This window comes from Hemiscyllium ocellatum, chromosome 31, assembly GCF_020745735.1.
Source record: "Hemiscyllium ocellatum isolate sHemOce1 chromosome 31, sHemOce1.pat.X.cur, whole genome shotgun sequence".
Classification (NCBI taxonomy): domain Eukaryota; kingdom Metazoa; phylum Chordata; class Chondrichthyes; order Orectolobiformes; family Hemiscylliidae; genus Hemiscyllium; species Hemiscyllium ocellatum.
In genome coordinates this window covers 9,704,913-9,726,600 of record NC_083431.1, presented here as the reverse complement: position 1 = coordinate 9,726,600, position 21,688 = coordinate 9,704,913, and the positions used below count along the sequence as shown (strand labels likewise).

The 21,688-nt window shown below is 43.7% G+C and overlaps 1 protein-coding gene and 1 non-coding gene across 2 annotated transcripts in view; both read right to left on the bottom strand.

Moving 5' to 3' along the window:
- Nucleotides 1-1,074: 1,074 nt before the first annotated feature.
- LOC132830613 (U2 spliceosomal RNA) lies at nucleotides 1,075-1,265 on the bottom strand. The gene has a single exon (XR_009646396.1). It is a non-coding gene; the product is annotated as a U2 spliceosomal RNA (small nuclear RNA).
- An 11,383-nt stretch (nucleotides 1,266-12,648) lies between these two features.
- rtn4rl1b (reticulon 4 receptor-like 1b) overlaps nucleotides 12,649-21,688 on the bottom strand; it is a 63,363-nt gene continuing 54,323 nt past the window's right edge. The window contains exon 2 of the mRNA XM_060848033.1: nucleotides 12,649-20,306. Within this exon, the coding sequence (XP_060704016.1) occupies nucleotides 18,997-20,306 (1,310 nt within the window). The 3' untranslated portion in view covers nucleotides 12,649-18,996. The remainder of the gene's footprint in view (nucleotides 20,307-21,688) is intronic.

Below are 21,688 nucleotides of genomic sequence, written 5' to 3'. Positions count from 1 at the left end.
CAGACTGAACACATCATTTTTTTTTCCACTGGAATGGAGATGAAATGGTTTGGTTTGTGCCTCTGAACCCTGTTCCATCACACGGAGCATGTGTTCCATTTTATTTTTGCCCGAGGACTGTTTTAGAATTCAGGAATTCAAAAGAAACCAGACTTACATTTATATAGCACCTTTCACAACTTCAAGGATGACCTAAAGCACAATGCAACCAACTTTCTGAAGTTGCTGCCTGTGCGGGAAACACTGCAGCCAACTTGCACACAAAGGGATCCCACTGACAGCAATGCAATTTTAGATTGCCTACAGTATGGAAACAGGCCCACCCAGACCCCTACTCTATATTTACCCCCGACTAATGCACCTAACACCATGGGCAATTTGGCATGGCCAATTCACCTGGCCTGCACAACTTTGGATTGTGGGAGGAAACCCACGCAGATACGGGGAGAATGTGCAAACTCCACACAGACAGTCGCCCAAAGCTGGAATTGAACCCAGGTCCCTGGTGCTGTGAGGCAGCAGTGCTAACTGCTGAGCCACTGTGCCGCCCAATTATGCTCAGACAGTGCATTCAAATGTATAAATCCAGAGCAAGAGGAGCCCATTCAGCCCCTTGGTTCTGCTTCACCATCAATAAGAGTGTCACTGATTTGACCTCAAATCTATTCATTCTCCTGAGAAGTAATTTAAACTGTAAATATGTCTCGAGCATCTCAATGAAGCAGTGATTGGAACAGAAAGTGTTCAGAGAAGTGATGGAGCTAGAGCAGTCATAAAATAACATCTAAGTAATTCAAGAAAAACCTCAGGCTCTAAGTAGCGATCTAAATCATACCAAGGGTTGCAGAATGTAGCATAGTTTAAATCCTCAGTTTTCAGTGTAGAAAATCAGTTTCCATGCTTTTGTTTAGTTGACAGATGAAATAACTCCACAGTGGCCGGTGTCCTGTTACCAAGTCCACCTTTATTTACACATGGAGAGTCCTAGACACTGATCTAGCTCCCACAGAGCTGGATCTCAGAGTGCACAGAACCTCAGACACTCCTGTTTCTTTTTTTTTCAGAATTTTTAATGAGGGGTGCACCATTCCCAGAAACACTGCAATACTAGGACGATGCGCGAAGTTGGTGGAGCAATCTCCAAACACAACTCCTTCCTGCAAAAATCAGATTAATATTGAGTCCGTAAATAAAGGACATATCAGATATTAAAACTGACAAGAACAGAACTACACATGATCTTAGCCAAGAGGCCGAGAAGCGATATTACTCCTGTTTCTATCTGTCAGCCAGGGCTCCCTGATTGGACTGTTAACCGGGTCCTATCAGGGAACTCTTATTCTATGAGGTCCACCTGGCTGACCTCGTTACAATCATTACAACTGAGTAACACTCATTGATTCCATGCTGTGCCCTGAAGTCAGATCAGCAAATTCCTGATTATTTGGATTAACCACACATGACACACTGCAGTTCACACTGACGACCGTGCAATCCTCCTGCTGCAGCATTGCACTTTGAGACCAGATGTGAATTTTTTATCAAATTTCAGGCAAAAATATCAACTGTTGGAATCATTCAATAGATCAGGCAGTGTCTATAGAGACCCCAAGTGTGAGATTATTGTTTTAGATAGGGTGGCTTTTCATCTGACACCAGTCCCTTAAGTTGCTCTCACCTTGAAACATTTATCCCATTTACCGGTTGCCAGAGATTTTACCACATGCGAGCAACATAGTGCAATATTTTGCTTTCATTTGTAAATTTTAATCCTATTGTTATAGGATAATTGGGATGGCAGAGGCAGGTTGTGAAAAAAGATCTATACCCCACCCCTCTCGTTGGCTATCTCTCCGAATTTTCATTTCTTACAAATAAAGAACTATACCATTCAGCCCATCAAGTCCATAACAGCATTTATGCTTCACTTGAATCCCACCCATCATTTCTTATCCAATCCTATCAATGTAACCTTTCATCCCTTGCACCATTATTTTCCATTTAACGTTCCTGTAAATGCCACTCAGCTCAACAATTCTCTGTGGGATTGAGTTCCACACCAATCACTTAGGTAAAGACATTTTTTCTGAATTCCCTGGCTGATTTGTTGGTGATGATTATAAAACAGAGAGTACCGTCCCTTCCTCTAATCCTGATTACTTGATTCCTTTAGCTGGGTTCAAGCGAAGTCCCACTGCAGGTCTTGATGGCCCAGGAAGATGGATTTGTAATGCAGCTAATCCAATGAAACATCAATCAATAAACTCAGCAAGCACTGGGGTGGCACAGTTGCCTCACAGTGCCAGGAACCCAGATTTGATTCCACCCTCGGGTGACTGTCTGTGTTGAGTTTGCACGTTCTCCCCACATCTGCATGGATTTCATCTGGGTGCTCCGGTTTCCAGTCACAGTCCAAAGATGTGCGGGTTAGAGAGATTGACCATGGGAAATGTATGGTTCTCAGGAATGGAGAGTGGGGTGCCCTTGTGAGAATCAAATGTAGATTTGATGGGCTGAAAGGCCTGCTTCAATACTGTAGGGATTATATGATTCAATGGAGAAAGTCAGCAGGGAAGAGAGCAACAGAATTAATGTTTTGAGTCCAGGATGACCCTTCTTCAAAATGTTCTTGAAATGTTAATCCTAAACTGGACTCAAAATCCAACAGCACAGAAGAAGGCCATTCAGCCCATCAAGTCCACACCGACCCTCTGAAGAGCATCCTACCCCCTGCCCAATCCCTGCAGTTCCCATAACTAGCCTGCACATTCCTGGACACTATGGGCAATTTAGCATGACCAATCCACTTACCCGGCACATCTTTGGACTGTGGGAGAAAACCAGAGCATCCAGAGGAAACCCACACAGACACAGGGAGACTGTGCAAAATCTATACAGACAGTCACCCAAGTGGAGAGTCGAACCCAGGTCCCTGGCGCTGTGAGGCAGCAGTGCTAACTAAAGAACTGCCATGTGAACTGTTGCACTCTCTACAAACCTGCTGAGTTTCTCCAGCATTCATTGTGTATGCACCAGATTTCCAGCATACACAGCATACAAATAATAATAATTTGCATTTATTAACGAGGTTAAATTTCAACCTAGAAATCTTTCCAACACTTGTCGATGATGGATGGTAAGAGAGGGAGAGCTTTCTGGTCAACAACATGATGGGGAGCCTCCACCATCCCTATCCATAGTTCCAGGCTACAACAAGCAAATAGAAAACATGTTGTTGCAGCAACTCAGATTCTTTCAGAGGGGGTCGGAGGGGGCAGTTTGCTGAATTGGTTGGACAATCTGTGTGGATCGGACAACTGTATCACACTAGGCTGGAGTCAGCTGCCTGTGGTGGAGTCCCCGAGACCACTGATCAGACCTGCCTTCAGGCAGAGAACTCAACAAGAGCATTTTATATTGACGACTTCTAGTTTTTGCTCTTTCTCACAAGCGAAAACTCACTCTATATCCATTCGGACATTCACAGATTCTTTCACTACCTTAGCGTATCAGGAAGAATGATCTGGGGTAATTTATTAGGTAGCTTGTTGGGCATTTCTCATTTAATACAGTCACCCATTATTCAATGTCAACATAGTGAATGGAGTACACCATCACGAGTTTTGGAAGAGCTTGCAGCCAGCTGAATGTGAAACTGAACAGTTCAAGGTGATTCCTGGCAATGTTCGAGGTTGGGACTGCTTCTTGGGGCATTAGAAGAGATAGAATTGGCATCAGTCACCCATTACATCTAACCCGGACATACTTAATGATGTTGACATTGAAGAGGTTGAGAAGGAAAATGGAAAATGCTCCATTGTCCTGACTGAACATAAGCCCACTTAATAGATGTCAAAACCTGTGGGAAAAGCACAGCATGCAGGACTATTTCTGCTTGCACATAAATAAAAGGTATGGTCACCACAGAAAAATAGAAATTCCTGGAAAAGCTCAGCAGAGTCTGGCAGTATCTGTGGAGAGAAATCAGAGTGAATATTTCACGTCGAGTGGCCCTTCCTCAGAATTGATTTGATTTACAGCATCTGCAGTTTTTTTGGTTTTTATTTTATATAGTCACTACAGTTCTAGCAAATCATGGGCTGCCCGCTCATTAGAGAGAGACGACTGGTGGTAGTTTAACCTGAGGGTCACTACATCTCAGGCAACAGGAGAGGTTGGGAAGGAGAGTCCCTCATTGTGACCTCAGATGATGCAGGAGTTGAACCTGCTTTGCAAACCAGTTGCCAAGTCAGGTGAGCTAATCCGGCCTGTGTGTGAATGTTCATTAAGAATCATCTGAGAAATCTTCTGAAAGCTGCATACTTCTATTTCTTAGCATTTCTTTCTTAGTGGAGGCACATGTTGGAGCCCACAACATCCCACACTTCTTGCTGTGAATTAATGGGTTGATTGATCCAAATAGACAGAGTGAGTTTGGAGGAAACTGTACAAAACAACAGCAGATGTTCGCAGGATAACATTGCTGTTCAACATCTGCTAGTAACATCACAAACAGAGTCACAAGTTTCACTCCAAATCAGGTTTGTTCTCATCTGAATAAAGATGTATTCATTTTTGTGCTCATCAGGATTAAACAATGTTAATTCTCCTAAACTGGAACAGATAGCTATTGTCAGCATTGGACACAAGAAGTAATCCCTACATTAAGTAGAATGCAAGGTATCCTCCACCATCTTTCTCTCACCACTCTGCAGACAGAATGCTCTTCCTCTTCAATATCAGCAGGTGACCACTGGAAAGATCATTCCATCCGCGGCTACCTGGTCAGGTCCACACCCCCTAACAACCCACCCTTCCCTGCCACTACAGGAATTGCAAAACCTGCACTCACACCACCCCCTTCCCTCTGTCCAAGGCCCCTAAGGATCCTTCCACATCCATCAAAGTTTCACTTGCACTTCCACACATCATTTACTGTACCCGTTGCTCCCTATGTGGTCTCCTCTAGATTGGGGAGACTGGACGCCTACTCGCAGAGTGCTTCAGAGAATATCTCCGGGACACCCACACTAATCAACCACACCAACCTGTGGCTCAACGTTTCAACTCCCCCACCCACTGCCGAGGACATGCAAGTCCTGGACATCCTCCATCACCACTCCCTTACAATCTGACTCATCTTCCACCTCAGGATCCTTCAAACCCAGGGCATCAATGTGGACTTCACTAGTTTCCTCATTTCCCCACCTCCCACTTTACCCTAGTTCCAATCTTCCAGCTCAGCATCATCCTCATGACCTGTCCCACCTACCAATATTCCTTCCCACCTATCAGCTCTACCCTCCTCTCTGACCTATCACCTTCACCCCCACCTTCATCCACCTATTGCACTCCCAGCTACCTTCCTTCCAGCCCCACCCCCCTCCCATTTTTCTCTCCACCCCTGAGGCTCCCAGCCTCATTCCTGCTGAAGGGCTTTTGCCCCGAAACATTTATTTTCCTGCTCCTCGGATGCTGCCTGACCTGCTGTGCTTTTCCAGCACCACTTTAATCTTGACCACAAGATTGGTCAGCACTGTCTGGGAAAAGGGAGTCCAGGTCAGAGACATTGAGCCAGACCTGACAGGGGTGACTCTTGCACTGATACACAGGAGAACTGCTGGGACACAGCAGTTTGGGCATGCATAAAACATCAAAAATTGGATGACAATGCCCAGTGAAGCCATTGGATGATTAGCGCAAACCATGCGAAAGGGAGGAGGTCATTTTGTGCCTAAAACCTGTTCTGTGCCATTCAATAAGATTGCAGCTGACTTATGTCCCAGCTGGCTATGTCGCCATCACCATCACCTTCCCATATACCCACACACAACTAGTCAACAAAAATTGACACAGAAACAAAGAACAGGAGGAGGCCGTTCAACTCCTCAAGCCTGCTCTGCTATTCAAAAAGATCATGGCAGCTGATCAGATTGTAACGTCAAATCCACGTTGTTGCCTGTCCCTCATAACCTCTTGCTTTACACTAATCTACCCACCTCTACCTTAAAGATTTTCCAGGACTGAGAATCTCAAAGACCCTTTGCAAGAAAACGTCTTGCCTCATCTCTGCTTTAAATACAACCCCTGATTTTTAAACAGTGGCCCTTAGTTTTTCTTTCTTTCAGAAGAGGAACAATTCTCTCTGTATGCACTCTGTCAAAATCTCCTCAGGATCTTATATATTGAGATTTTGCTGACTTAGAATCATCGAATCCCTACAGTGTGGAAGCAAGCCATTTAGCCCATAGAGTCCACACCAACCATCCGAACAGCATTCCATCCAGACACATCCCCTACCCTATCCCCGTCACCCTGTATTCCCTACATCTAATCCACATCCCTGGACACTGTGGGCAATTTAGCATGGCCAATTCATCTAATCTGCACATCTTTGGACTGTGGGAGTGTGGATGATGTTTCAATTTATCATCTTAGATTTAAAACTAACAATTGGCAGAGGACGTATTGCTGTTTGTGGAAGTAAGTGTGAAATTTCTACGATCCTTCACATTTAAAGGGATTGATCAGATTTCTGTGTCCAATGTTTAGACTAGTCCTAGACTCCCTAATCCAACAGGAACTGTTTCTCTCCAACTATGCTCAGCTTTCCATAATATTTTAAAAATTCTGATCAAATCACCCCTAAATCTTCTAAATTCTAGATATTACACACCTTATTTCTGTAATCTCTCATGGCAATTTAACCTTGGAGTCTCGGTCTCATTCTAGTGAACCCACGCTTCAATGCCTGTGAGGCAGCAGAGATTAACCCAGCTTTTAAATCTGCAAATTAGGAGCAATTCACTCATTATATTTTATGGCCTGTTTTAAGATCATACTGGAGGTTGCGCAGAGTTATAACTGTCAGTTGTAATAGCTCAGTTGAAACCATTAAAGACTTGGGATACTTTGAGCTCTCAGTAATTATATCGAGATGAGCAAAATGAAATCGACACTTACCTGTGGCTGGGCCTCCTTGGTTCCACAGCACGTGGACCTTGCTGGAGCGTGTGTGGAGCAAGATGCCACCATTCCCAATCTAAGGTGACAAACGAGGTCTTGCTTACATCATGGGACATCCATTTCCAAAGTGAACAGAGTGTATATTGTGAGAGACAGGCAGAATGTTGGACATGCAGTGGGAAAAGATTCATCCAGGGTTAAGTACGACTGATTTTTGAGTTCAACAGTTTTACAGCCTTAACATCTCCCTGCTTTACTCAATCCCACATCCAGGCCCTGGCTACCTAGTGAAGGAGCAGCACTCTGAAAGCTTGTACTTCCAAATAAACCTGTTGGAGCATAACATGGTGTTGTGTGTTTTTTGTAAACTTTGTCCACCCCAGTCCAATACTGGCACCTCCACATCCAGGTCCTGTCATTACACAGCCCACTCATTTTCACACCCCATTATCAGCTTTTCTCCTTCTCCCACTTCACTAGCACCCATCTGTGTGCCTGCCTGACTATCTTACTTACTCAATTAAAAGCCTATAATCACCTCGTTCCCACCTAAGAGGAGAAGAGAAAAAACAAAATTGCCATAAAAAAACCCAGCTTTCACGTGGGACAGATATCTGAGGAAACTTTCCTGACAGGAGGCCCCCCCCAATGTATTTCTTTTATCTTCTTTTCGAAGTGCGTGTTAAATCTTCGTCGATGATGCAGGGATCGTGATGATGAGTTCGTCCGGCTGCTGGGTGGCGAACGGGGCGAGTTTGGAGGATTGTTATTCCAATCTCTTCTCTCTGGTGAGTGATTGAAGCGGCCGTCGCGCAGCCATTTTCAAACCGCGGCCTTTTCACTCAGGCATTGGGGAGAGAGATAGTGAGGAGGGAGTCTTTAAAACAAAACCTAACACTCTCACATTTTAACACATTTGTAAACCTCTCTAGATCCACACTACTCCAGTTACTCGCTTTAAAAGTGTTCTTGTTGAAGTTTTTCTGAAGAAAAATTCCTTTTAAAAAATCCCTTCAATGTTTGATCAAATGTACAACTTGCCCACTTTTTACAAATGTCTTGAGGTGAAAATTTGTTTTGAGTTAAGAAACCCAAGTAGGCCAAGCTTTCCACCTGTCAAAAGCTTTTTCTTTCAAGTGTTTATATTGAAGATTGCCTTTTATGAACAAGTACTTTTTAAAAATTATTTGGAAATTCTGGCCATTTTTCAGTCAAAATTGGAACGATATATTAACAAACGAATGAAACTGGGGGAGGAGGGATGTCTTTTTTTTGAAAGTATCAAACGACGTAAGATTTCAAGACTGTCATTTTGTCTGGGACATTATTTTTAAAGTTTTCCTAATGTAATGATAATGAGGGGTTGCATTCTATATTTGCTTTCCCCATCCCCCTACTTACAGAGCAAAAGGGAAGTGTTTTCAAATTCCAGAGCAAGAGCAAAAAAAAAGTTTCAAAATGATAACTTTAGACCTCAAGAGTTTTAACCCAATGTCGCAGATTTTGTTTTCGTAGGTGTGTAACGTTTTTTTTATTGCATGGAATGGAAAATCTTCCTTGTTTCACAAAGTGAAGGGGAGTTGTCAAAGGTCACTTTACTTGGATTTTTCAGGCACCTTTTTGGTCTTCAGGGCAGCAAAAGTGCAGGATATGAGAAATAAACAGTTTCCCCCACCCCCAAAGTTTATTTCAAAGCAGTTTGTTTTGCTATCAGAGAAAAAAAACATTAACCAGTACATTCCTCCAAGCTGACAAAACTTTCTCTTATCGTGTTTGATTTTATTAACATTAGATATATGGAAAAAGGTAGTGAAATGGAAAGATTCAGAGCCAGTGTTTTCTTTTTGGTCATATGGGAGTCTTTAAATTATTCAGAACATCTTATAAAAGTTTTTTAAAAATGTCTCTGACTCTTAACATGGCTGCCCAGCTGTCTTGTTGAAGTGATTACAGTTCACTGTTGCTGTTCAGCAAATTTTCTTTTAAAGTGGAGAATATGGATGAGCTGTTTCAAATTAAAACATTGGTTATGGAAAGCAAAATGGACTTGTTCCTTGAAATCAAATGCTGTGGTAGAAGTAACAATTATGGTTTGAGCAATAAAAGGTGAATTTTAAAATGATTTGATTTTCATTCTTTCTTACTACCACCTCCTTCCCTGACCAAACAAAACTCAAATTCTCTGGTTGGGGTGTAGATGCTTTTGTTGTTATTTGCTGCGTCAAGTGTGTGATGCTGGAAAATCACAGCGGGTCAGGCAGCATCTGAGGAGCAGGAGAGTCGATATTTCGGGCATAAGCCCTTCAAGGCTTAAGCCTGAAACGTTGATTCTCCTGCTCCTCGGATGCTGCCTGACCCGCTGTGCTTTTCCAGCATCATATTCTCGACTCTGATCTCCAGCACCTGCTGTCCTCACCTACTCCTTGTTATTTCCTGCATTTGCCACAAAGTCCTGATGAAATCAATGAATAATGCTTTGAAGATCTGATGTTAACCTGGAAAATATTGCTTTCATAGGGATTTATATAACTTTATAATTTACATGATCTTGATTAGATGTCTAGAACAGACAAGATTTATAGTTTGTAGTGAGTGGTACAATGTATTCTTAAGAGATGTTAGTAATTTCATTCCCTTGATTTGCTTTTCTTTAAAACTGCTGTTGACAAAGACTTAATGAAGCAAATGGCCTCCTTTTTGTACTATTTGACTCGTGTCTCAGTGGTTGGCACTGCTGCCTCACAGTGGCATGGACCAGGGTTCGATTCCAGCCTCAGGTGACTGCCTGTGTGGAATTTGCACATTCTCCCCTTGTCGGCATGGGATTCCTCCGCATGCTATGGTCCAAAGATGTGCAGCTTAGGTGCTTTGGTCATGCTAAATTGCCCCATAATTTCCAGGGGTGTGCAGGCTATGTAGATTAGCCATGGGGAATGCAGGGTTATAGGGAGGTGGGCTGCTTTCTGGAGGGTTGGTGTGGACTCAATGGGCCAAATGGCCTGCTTTCATATTGTAGGGATTCTATAATTTTTCAACTGTGGATGCTGTAAATCAAAAATAAAAACAGAAACTGCTGGAAAAGTTCAGCTGATCTGGCAGTATCTGTGGAGAGAAATCAGGGTTAACATTTTGGGTCTGGTGACCCTTCCTCTGTGTTCTGAGGAAAGGTCACTTGACCTGAAATATTAACTCTGATTTCTCTCCACAGATGCTCTGCAGTCCAGCTGAGCTTTTCCAGCAGTTTCAGTGTTTGTGTCTTTGTTTCTCTGGGCTTCATCTCCACCTGTCCACTCACTCCTTTACAACACCATTCCTCTCTTGTCAGCAAAAGTACCACTGTTTCCCAGCTTCTGACAAAGGATCATTGGACTCAAAACATTAACAGTTTCTCTCTCCAAAGATACTGCCAGACCTGCTGAGCTTCTCTGGCACTTTCTGTTTTGGTTTTGGATCTTCAGCATTTGCAATTATACAGTCATAGAGTCACTGAGGTGTACTGCACAGAAATAGACCCTTCAGTCCAGCTCATCCATGCCGACCAGATATCCTGAATTAACCTAGTCCTGTTTGCAAGCATTTGGTCCATAGCTCTCTAAACTCTTCCTATTCATGTACCCATCCAGATGCCTTTTAAATGTACCTGTACCAGCCTCCACTGCTTCCTCTGTCAGTGTATTTCCATACACACACCACCCTCTGCATAAAAAAGGTTGCCTCTTCGGTCCCTTTTAAATCTTTTCCCTCTCACTTTAAACCTATGCCCTCTAGTTCTGGACTCCCCCATGCAGGGTAAAGACTTTGCCTAATTACCCTATCCATGTTCGTCATGATTTTATAAACCTCTACAAGGTCATTCTCAGCCTCTGATTCTCCAGGGAAAACAGCCCTAGCCTATTCAGCCTCTCCCTATAGCCTAAATCCTCCAACCCTGACAACATCCTTGTAAATCTTTTCTGAACCCGTTCAAGTTTGACAACATCTTTCCTACAGCAGGGAGACCAGAATTGTTCGCAGTATTCCCAAAGTGGCCCAAACAATGTCCTGTACAACATGACCTTCCAACTCCTATAATCAATACACTGACCAATAAAGAAAAGCATACCAAATACCTTCTTCACTAACCTGTCAACCTGCGACTCCACTTTCAAGGAACTATGCACTTGCACGCCAAGACCTTTTTGTCCGGCATCACTCCCCATGACCTTACCATTAAGTGTATTAGTCCTGCCTTGATTTGCCTTTTCATAATACAGCAGCTCACATTTATCTAAATTTAACTCTATCTGCCATTCCTTGGCCCATTGGCCCATATGATCAAGGTCCCATTGTACTTCTTTGTTTTATATCAAGTAAATTCTCACATCCCACTCAAAGGAGAGAGAAATAAAAATGGATCCCTCCACTACCAAAGTAAGGTGTCCTTTGCTCAAACTTATACAAAGGCTTAGGAGATGGAGTAAGCCATTCAGCCCTTCATACCTGCTTCACTGATCACTGAGATTATGATTGTATTGAATTTTCAGGTACACTTCCTGTCTGCACCCCCACACCCCCCACCCCCCCCACCCCCAATAACCCTGAACTTCCTCATCTATCAGAAATCTACCGAACTTAGCCTTGAATAAATTCAGTGACACTATGTCCACTACTTTCTGAGAAGAGATTTCCACAGAGCAACACACCTCATACAGCATATAAATTTTCCTCTCGTCCATCTTTGTATAAGAAGGATTTAACATCGGAGTGGTACCAGGATCCACTAACATGAAATCTCAACACAACATTTTCCTTTTGCCAACACAAACACACATTGTATAAAAGTGACATGAAATTAAACTTACTGAAGGTCACTGATGGATAATGAATCCCTACTGCATCCACTGCCAAGATCTGAGGAGAATTACGGTGCACTGCTTATCCAGCTCTCAATTGGGAAAAGATCATCTTTGTCCTCAATCTTTATTTCAACCCTGGTCTAGGGATGGAAGGGACCATTTCTAGCTTTGTTGATGACTCAAGATCAGTCCAGGAGACAGTCTGCCTGGTCTAAATTTATGTTGATAAGCTGGGTAGGAGTTATGTTTCAGATCATATATTAATCTGATTGAGCCCATCTTTTCTCTCTGGGTGTTGCTGTAGATGCTAATGATGCTATTCACAGAAGAGCAAGAGGAATCCTAATCAAATTCCTTCTCTCATCTAATATGCCACCAAATAAAGTTACAGATTGTTTCTAATGGCACTGTGGGTGCACATAGACTGCAGTGGTTAAAAGAAGACAGCTCATCTTCACCTTCTCCAGGGAACTTAGGGATAGGTTAGAAATGCAGACCTAGCTAGCAATGCCCACATGCCATGAATGAAGAAAAAGATTAATTCACCTTATGGCTCTTTGTGGGATCTTCCTCTGCCTGCATGGTGTCAAAGCGACAAGGCCAAGGGCATTACAATGTGATGAGTCACCAGCATAAGTGCAAGTTTCTCCATGGAGTCATAGACAGCATAGAAACAGGCCCTTTGTCCCAGTCCTGTCTTAACCCCAAGACTGAAAACCAGTGATGTCTGTGGTCAGCTACAGAGTTCTTCAAAAATGAAGAAGAGCAACTTTGGACATGCAATGGAAATTGCTAAAGGAATAAAACACTGGCAAATGATAGACCACTAGCACAAATTACTGGTCAAATCTGTATTGGTACATGTTTTATTCAGTGCACACAGGGAGTGTAATAGTGCCTTTGAAGACAGAGACAAGTTAGATGTAACAGCACAGTGCGGTCCACCAGCGATATAAATGTGCTTGACTCCACACCAGAAGGTGGCAGGTCCAGGCTTTTGGAAGATTGCCTTGTATCTAAACTCCCCTAGCTCCCAGTTGTGGATGAGTGTGTACCTTGTTCTGTTCAGATCCTGGCAGGCAACATCCGAAATACCAGCAGGGGGCCCAGTTGCTTTGCCACGCTCGTGGGTTCTGCCCAGCCCACTACCATCAGCCATTTGAGCTGTTGTGCCAAGGCCCCGGTGCCAAACAGTGGAGGACACATTGGGCTGCGCATGAAAAGAAGGAGAGTTTTTGGACGCTGTGACAGTCTTTCACAGCCTCGTGGTAAGAGAGGGCAGAGCAGGTGGGAGAGACTTCCTGGTTAGTACCTGATGGTGTGACACTGAGTGAGGAGAGGATCAGATTCCCACTGAGGAGGTCTGATTCCCTCCCATGCACCTCATTCTCAGGAGGCCCAGTTAGCAGCTTACTGAGTAAACAGTTAGCTGTGAGTCAATCAGCTTTGATGGAGTGAGTATGGGAGTAGAATCATAGAATCCCTTCAGTGTGGAAGCAGGCCATTCAGCCCATCAAGCATTCCATACAGTCACCAAAGGGTGGAATTGAACCCAGGTCCCGAGTGTTGCGTGGGAGCAGTGCTAACCACTGAGCCATCGTGCTGTGCTGGTGGTGGTAATCAGCAGGGAGATACCTTATTAAAATTCTTTGCTCCCAGAGGAATCTATTTTAGAAACATGCTATCTATGCTAAGTTGCGCTTATTGAAGAATACTGTCTATTTGTGATGTTGATCTCTCCCTCTTGCCCATGGAGTGTAAAGTTTGAAACATTAATTGCTCAAAGCAAACTTGCATTGAAATAGTTTTGAAATTGAATGGGAAATTAAATTATCTTGTTGAAATTAAAGATAGACTTTGTCATGGTGTTTTATTTGCCTTGATTTCAGTAAGAAGTTATTTTTGGATGGTTTGAGTATTCTGGTGATTCTATAATACTTCACTTCTGATTTTCCCCTTGTTCCTCTATTCAGGCTTCTTTTCCCCTGTTAATTATTGCCAAGCATCTCAACAGCAATATTTCTTTGAGCTTCTTAGCTTGGGGGCCCTAGCTGCTGTCAGATAGTGACTGCTTAACTCTGCAGAGAAGGTTGCAGACAAAACAAAATATCCCTTTTGCTTCTTCACTGGACGAGGTACAAAATATATTGTCAGCTGAAAGAATGTGCTACTCTGTCTCCGTGGGAACATGCAAAATAGGAGCAGGAGCCCAAAGATGTGCAGGTCAAATGGATTGGCTTTGCTAAATTGCCCATTGTGTCCAGGGATGTGGTAGGCTCACTGGATCAGCCCTGGGAAAGGCAGGATGACAGGGTGGAAGGATGGGTCTAGGTGGAATACTCTTTGGAGGGTCGGTGTGGACTTGATGGACCGAATGGTCTGCTTCCGCACTGTAGGATTCTGGGATTCTAGGCTGTTTGATTCCTCAAACCTATTGTGCCATTCAATCTGCTCACAACTCATCAGCTGCCTCAGCCAATGTCTCCCATTCCCCGAGAAGCCAAACATGTGTTTCCCTCAGCCTTAAACATTTCTAGTGATGAAGCACCCACAATGCACAAGGGAAGAGAATTCCAATGATCCATAGCAAAGTCATATCATTTTAACTCAATCCTAAACAAATCACCCATAAACTAAGACAGTGCCCCTGTGTTCTCGGTTCCCTGGCCAGGTGTGAAAATCTCTCTGCTACTACCCTATCGAACCTCTTCAGAATCTTGTTTGTTTCCCTTTTTTCCTCATTCCCACAAATTTGGTTCTCTCCTCTGATCCAAGAATATTCCTTATGTTTTCCCAATTGGCCTTTCTTCATCGGTGTAGGCAAATTAATCAACAATTTATGACCGTGATGATGGTGTGGTGGTATTATTGCCGATAATCCATTAGCCCAGATTAATGCTTTGCAGATCAGTGTACAAATCTCTCCAGGATTAGCTCAATTTCAATTCAATTAATTAACCAAGAATATAATGATGACTCATAACAACTGTCATCAAATGGTATCTACTTCACTGATGTCCTTTATAGGTGAAAATCCATCAACCTTCCCTGATCTGGTCTACATGTGATTCCAGATCCAACATATTTTTATTCATTTGCAGGTTGTCACTGGTCAGGACAGCATTTGTTGCTCAAACACCAATTTCCCAGAGGGCAATTGAGAGTCAACCACATTGCTATGGGTCTGAAGTCACATGTAGGCCAGACCAGGGTAAGGATGGCAATTTCCTTCCCTAAGGTCATGATGTGGAGATGCTGGTGTTGGACTGGGGTCAACAAAAGTCAAAAATCACACAACATCAGATTATAGTCCAACAGGTTTATTTAAAACCACAAGCTTTCAGAGTGGTGTCAAATAAACCTGTTGGACTATAACCTAATGTCATATGACTTCTCATTTTGCCATTCTCTAAAGGTTCTTAGTGAACCAGATGTGTTTTTTTTCCCCTGACCATCAACAATAGCCTCATGGTCCTCACTAGGCATTTAATTTAAATTTTTTAAAAATTAATTAAAATTTCATCATCTACCATGGGAGCATGCAAATCAGATCTTGTGTCTCTGGATTAATAACTTAGTGGTACTAACACTAGGCCATTGCCTCCACTCAAAGTTGACTCTTAATGGCTCCCCTAAAATGGCAGAATGAGCCACTCAGCTGGAGAGCAATCAGGGACGGGCAACAAATTCTGACCTTGCCAGTTATACCCACAGCCTGTGAACCCTATGCGTACTCTGCTTCCTGCCTTAACCCTTGACATAGGGTATATCCCCAGGTGAGATCAGGGGGTAATGTGAAAATCACAACCTCGGAGGAGGTGCCTGGGAGTGGGGGTCAGTCCTTGCCTGCTGGACCACCAAAACTGAACTCCTCAAAGTAAAGCCATTCTGCAACAAGACCTAACCTCTGTGCAACAATTCATCCTATAAAAATGAAAATGAACAAACCTTTCCATCCTGAAAGTTTTTACGATATCAGGAAACTTATCGTTTGACAGCAGGAAAATATTCTACTCTCTCACCTATGATATATTTTGCCCGGAACGTCGACTCTCCTGCTCCTTGGATGCTGCCTGACCTGCTGCGCTTTTCCAGCAACACATTTTCAGCTCTGATCTCCAGCATCTGCAGTCCTCACTTTCTCCTATGATATATTTTGCCCAATACATCTTTTACTTATACAAAAAGACAGTATAAGCAGTAAATAAAATTAGGTAAGGCTATCATTTTGTGCTACCAGTTTATTTGGTGAGTGCTGTACAAACAGTTTATTCATTAGATGGTAATTGCATGTTTTTCACTGGATGAGTGAAATCAAGAAGGGACGTGCTGCACAATATTAACAGTCCTTGGCTCTCTTTATTTGGGGAAGAAAGCTCCTCTTCAAAGTTTAAAATCCTTCAATTCTGTCAAATAAACATCAGGACATTACTGTCATGGAGAAACTTCTTAAATTTTTTTCTTGCGTTGTTTTAATTCAGGTGAACTTGGTTATTTGTCAGAACTGGGCAATAGGAGCTTTTACTCCTGCTTTTGTTACCCAGGGGAAGTTTGTTGTTTGTAGCACTCACCTGTGTGTGCAGCAGAAAACATATTCAGGGGATATATAAATTAGAGGGAGAAAGGTTACACTGAGAGAGTGAACTGAGTTGGGAGGAGGTTTCTGAGTGACATGCACATCCAGGACAAAGCAGTCCATTAGATGGGCATCCACTTGCATTTACCATTCCCTTACCATTGACATTCAGTAGCGACAGTGTGTACCATCTACAAGATGCACTGCAGTACCTCATCAGGGATTATGCTAGAGTTCCTTTCAAACCTGTGACCTCTAGTAGAACAAGGCCAGCAGGTGAATTCCCATCAAATTCACCTCTGGACCACACACCATCCTGACCTGAGATGATATCACCATTCCTTCACTGTTGTTAGATCAAAATCTGGAACTCACTCCCTGACTGCACTGTGCATGCAACTACACTGGTCCATAAGTGTTTCAAGAAGGTAGCTCACCAAAACCTTTGCCCAGGAAATTAGGGATTGGCAATAAATGCTGGCCTAGCCAGTGACACCTACATCCCACAATGAATGAAATAATATAGACACTATCATGAACTAGTTGGGCTGAATGGTCTGCTTCTGTGCAGTTCATTTCAAGTAGTTCAACGTACTTGTGAAAATGTGAAGGGTGACCACAGCTTGCTGTCCCTGATAACATCGAGTACTCTCACATGGTCAGAGGATGTTAAGGCATAGGGTAAGACTCCCTCTGCTCTTCTCGACGATGTACTATCCTCAGTCGTCGAGACACATCCCTCCTGTTGTACCAACATGAGGTCTTCCATCTTCCTGTGCCATTTGGTCATCACAGTCTGCCTACTGACAATACCAACATGCAGCAAGCTGGGGGGAGACCTCGACAGTGGACTGAGCTAGTTGGAGCCTGCCTAACCCCATTTCACATGGAACCCTGGCGTGTAGGAGGAGAGCAAGACTTTTATTGAATTTGAGGTCAGAACAAGGAACATTTAACCCAATGCACCTACCAGTAACCGTCCACCCATTCTCCCATGCTGATTATCTCCAATCGAGTACTGTTCATGAGATATCACCGTGCCTGCAATGTTAAACAACCAACTCAGAATGGAAAGGGGGTCTTCAAAATGAAAAACAAATGATAATGATTGAATGAATACCAATGGTGCAATACATCTGAAGGGTTGGCTTGACGGGGTCATTAGACTTGGAGGAGGTAATCAGGGAGGTGAAATTCAGTCCCCTTCATGCCCCAAGATTGAGGTTTTGCCCTTGCCCCCAACCCCATTGAAAATGAAGCACTTTGGACTTGTGGAACACCACTGTGCTGACAGAAGCAAAACAGATTTACATTTTCAATTGTTTAGATAGCTGAACAAAAAGGGATACTGCGTTTGTTACCATGATCTCTTCCGAAAGGAAAGTTTTTTTTTTGTATTTTTTATATAGATATATATTTAAAGCAATTCTGTAAATTCAGGTACAACAAATTTACATTTAGTACAGAAACAAAAATAAATGGGGAGGTTTTAGTGCCCCCTCCATCAAATGGAGCCACATTCTGAACACCAAATGGATAACGTCTCATTTCCACTCAACTCCTGGCAACCACCACCCAAATGTTGGGGGGGTGGGGGGAGGGGACAAAGCAGAAGCCAGTGAGTTGGACCAGAACAGCACAGACTCCTGTGTCCATCCTATCTGGATCCATGGCTTGTGTGTAAAGCATCCACAATCTCCTCGAGACAGAACAAAAAAACACCTTAGCAAAAGCTGTACCAGGGTAGCAACATAATCTGTAAACATATACTTCCAGAAATGAATATACGTCAACTATATAAGGGCTTCCCATTGTCCAAATGATAGGTTAGACACATTTAAAAAAAAATTATTCTGATACGAATCGTTTCATACAATTATCTGGCCTCCAGTTTTTGGTACTCGGATGAATTAAGCTCTGGGTTTTAGACCATGATCATCCGTGGTGATTATGCAATGCATATTATTCAGCTGGCATCTTACCACCATAAAACCTCATGAGGAGGTGGCTGATGCCAGCTTTGTTTTAGTGTGGTTTGAGGAACATGCCCGCACCCATGCAGAAAACGTCTGGAACCACCATTGCTTCGCTGACCAACACACTCATCCCCTTTCCCCCACCAACGACAAGAGGGAGAAATCCCTCCAGAAAGCAATGGTGCGATCCAAGAGTTTTAGGGCTCCTCCTGGTGTAGCGGGCACAGCTGGCAGCAGGAATGTCAAATAGACGCTGGGAATGCTTCGTCAAAATAAGATTTCTGAGCGCTCCCTCCGACACATCTCCTGCTGCTTTGTAGGTAGTCCTTAGCCACATCATCCCCTGTTGCTGATTCATTTCCATTGGGACTGTTATTCCGATGATTTCCAATTATATTCCAATTGTCCGAAACAATAATACCATCCAACAATATCCGTAGTCTGCCTAAGCACATAGTAACAGTATTAATCACTTGTAATTTTAAAAATTGACTTTTTTTTGTTTTTTTTTTCCCTTTTTTTTGGTCCCTACTGGATTGGCGGCAGTGTTAGAAAGTTTTTGCCCTTTTCATTACTGGAGTGGGTGGATTGGAGAGAGGGGCGGGGGAGGGGGTGGGCTGGGAGCGGGAGATGGTTAATGGGTTCAACGTACAACGAGGACCAGGGCCGCCAGCAGGGGGAGCCACCTGAGCCCAGGACAGGGACGGCTGCCACCCCCAGCCGGCTGCTGGATCCCGGGCGGGGGCTCCAAGTGGGTGCGCCGGGTACACTTCACCCGGGGCCTGCGCTTGGGGGGGAACGGGCGGATGGTCTGGGGTCTCTGGCCGGGGTCGGGCAGATAATCGCCACCCCACGCCCCGTCCGGCGACTTCTTCGGAGCCGCTTCGCCCGGGTAGTCCTTGGCCTCGTCATCCCGCTGGCTGCCGCTGCCGTTCCGGCCGGTCACAGTATGCTCCGGCCCTGGTGCCATGCCCCGGGAGGAATGCCCGGGTGCCAGCCCGTGATGGGGGTGGTGCTGCCTGGTTCGGATCTGGTTGAATGATTCCGAGGCCGTGCAGTTCTTGAAGAGCAGGGGGGACAGGACCTTCAGGTCAATCCCTTGTAGTTCCCTGGGCGACTCACAGATGACGCTGCTGCTCGATCCCCGGAACCTCTGCAGCCATTCCCACAGGGATCGGGATTTGCAGGTACATTCCCAAGGATTTCCGTTGAGCCTGAGGTACTGCAGCGATCCGAGCTCCGCCAGACATTCCCCAGGAAGTGAGCTTAGACTGTTATTGAACAAATACAAAATGGCCAGCCTACGCAGATCATGGAAAGCTCGCTTGTTCACCCAATGAAGCCGGTTCTGGTGGAGCAACAGGCGGTCTAGGTTGACTAGACCTCTGAAGGTGTTCTGGGATAAACTCAACAACTTATTCCCATGCAGAAAGAGCTGCGTGAGGTTCACCAGCTCTAGAAACAGGTCATCCTGAAGGTACTCTATATGGTTATCCTGTAGGTAGAGATACTGCAAGTTATGAAGACCTTCAAAGATTCCATTGGGCAGAAACGTCAACCCACAACGGTAGAGGTGCAAAGCATGCAGCTTCTCCAAACCAGCAAAGGTCTCCGCATCCAGGAACCTCAGGTGCCGATTGTCCCCCAGGTCAAGTTCCTCCAGGAGACTGAATCCATGGAAGGCTTCTGGGTCAATGAAGGTGATGTTGTTGGAGTATAACCAAAGGGTGACTGTGGACGGGCTGAAAGCATTCCTCAACAGAAGAGTTATCCTGTTGTTTTGGAGGAATATTCTCTCGCTGTTGGTTGGAATCCCTTCTGGGATGGAGGTGAAGCCATGCGACTGGCAAGTGACAGTCATCGGGGAAGGGTAGCACACACAGTGTTTTGGACAGGAGACTGAAATGTGGAACTCCAATCCGAGCAACATCAGGAACAGCTCGAGGTGACAGCCTGCAAGAGAACAAAAATACACACTTTGAGTCGTGGTGGCATTCATACAAAGACTTGGCTCCACTTTTAATACTTGAACTGGACAAGGAAAAAAGAACGTAATTTATATTATGCCAGCATGATTAAAGGCTCTTGTGGTGCAGTGGTGGTGTCCCTCCCTCTGAGCCAGAAAGCTCAGGTTCAAATCCCAGCTGCTCCAGAAGTGCATTATAACATCTCTGAACAGGTTGGTTCGAAAATATCTATAACGGTGTGCTTAACCAAACTGGAAATAAATGGGGGGGTGAAGGGAGGTCAACCATGAACCATTACAATTAACTCAGGTCTGAGCTAGTGAACCTGAAAACCACACACTCCAGCAGAAAACAAAGCATCCTGGATATTAGTGTTATTGAGACAAACAGTTCAGTATCTGGTTTTGTTCCATAAATGTTGCAAAATATCATTCCAATTAAACAAAATTATAGAGACCATGAAAGTCTATTGAATCCATTTTGTCCTTGGAGTGTTATGCATTGATGGTATGTGTGTGATGGAATGAATGAATGAATGATCTGATGGTTGAGCCATTGCTCTGAAGCTGGAGCCCAGACCTTGGTTTTCCCACATCTGAATTTTGATGGTAAGGTTGAAATACTATGGAAGTTGGAAATCTACAGTAAAGATCAGGAAATAATGGAAATACTCTTCAGGCATTTTACAACCTCTGGACTCCTTATGGAGTTCATTTTCAGACCATAATCTCTGTTGTTAAACTTCCTTTGCATGATTCAAGGTTCTTTTCCTTCTGCTTTTGCTTTCAAACCGTGGTGCACCTGCTGTGGGCTCTTTTTGTTTCTTCTCTTGCCTCATCATATTAGATGGACAACACAACTCAAAATCAAACTCAGTCTACAAGGTTCAGAGGGGAAGTGAAAGAAACAAATAAGAAAAGCAAATAGAGAGTGTAAGAAGAGACCAGCAACTAACATAAAAGGGAGTTCTTAAAACTTCTATCAGCATATAAATATCTAAAAGTTGGTAACAGTAGACAAGGGGCCAAGAGGAGACTGAAAAGGAGATTTATGTATGGAGGTCACAGGTCAAGACATTAAATGAGAATTTTGCATCTGTTTTTATCCAGGAAGATGATTTTCCAGGTAGTTAAAAGCATTGGGAAGGTTTAAAATAGATAAACAGGGCACATTGGATTGATTGCTGTTAGATGTAAAAAGTCACTAGGATTGGATGAGATGCACTGAGAGAATAGGGATGAAAGTTGCATGTACTGGCCATAAATGTTTAAAACATCATTGGGATACGGTAGAGATCTGCAAATGTTACACACTTATTCAAAGAGGTACGTGTTAAGGCTGAACACAACACTTCAAAACAGATAGCTT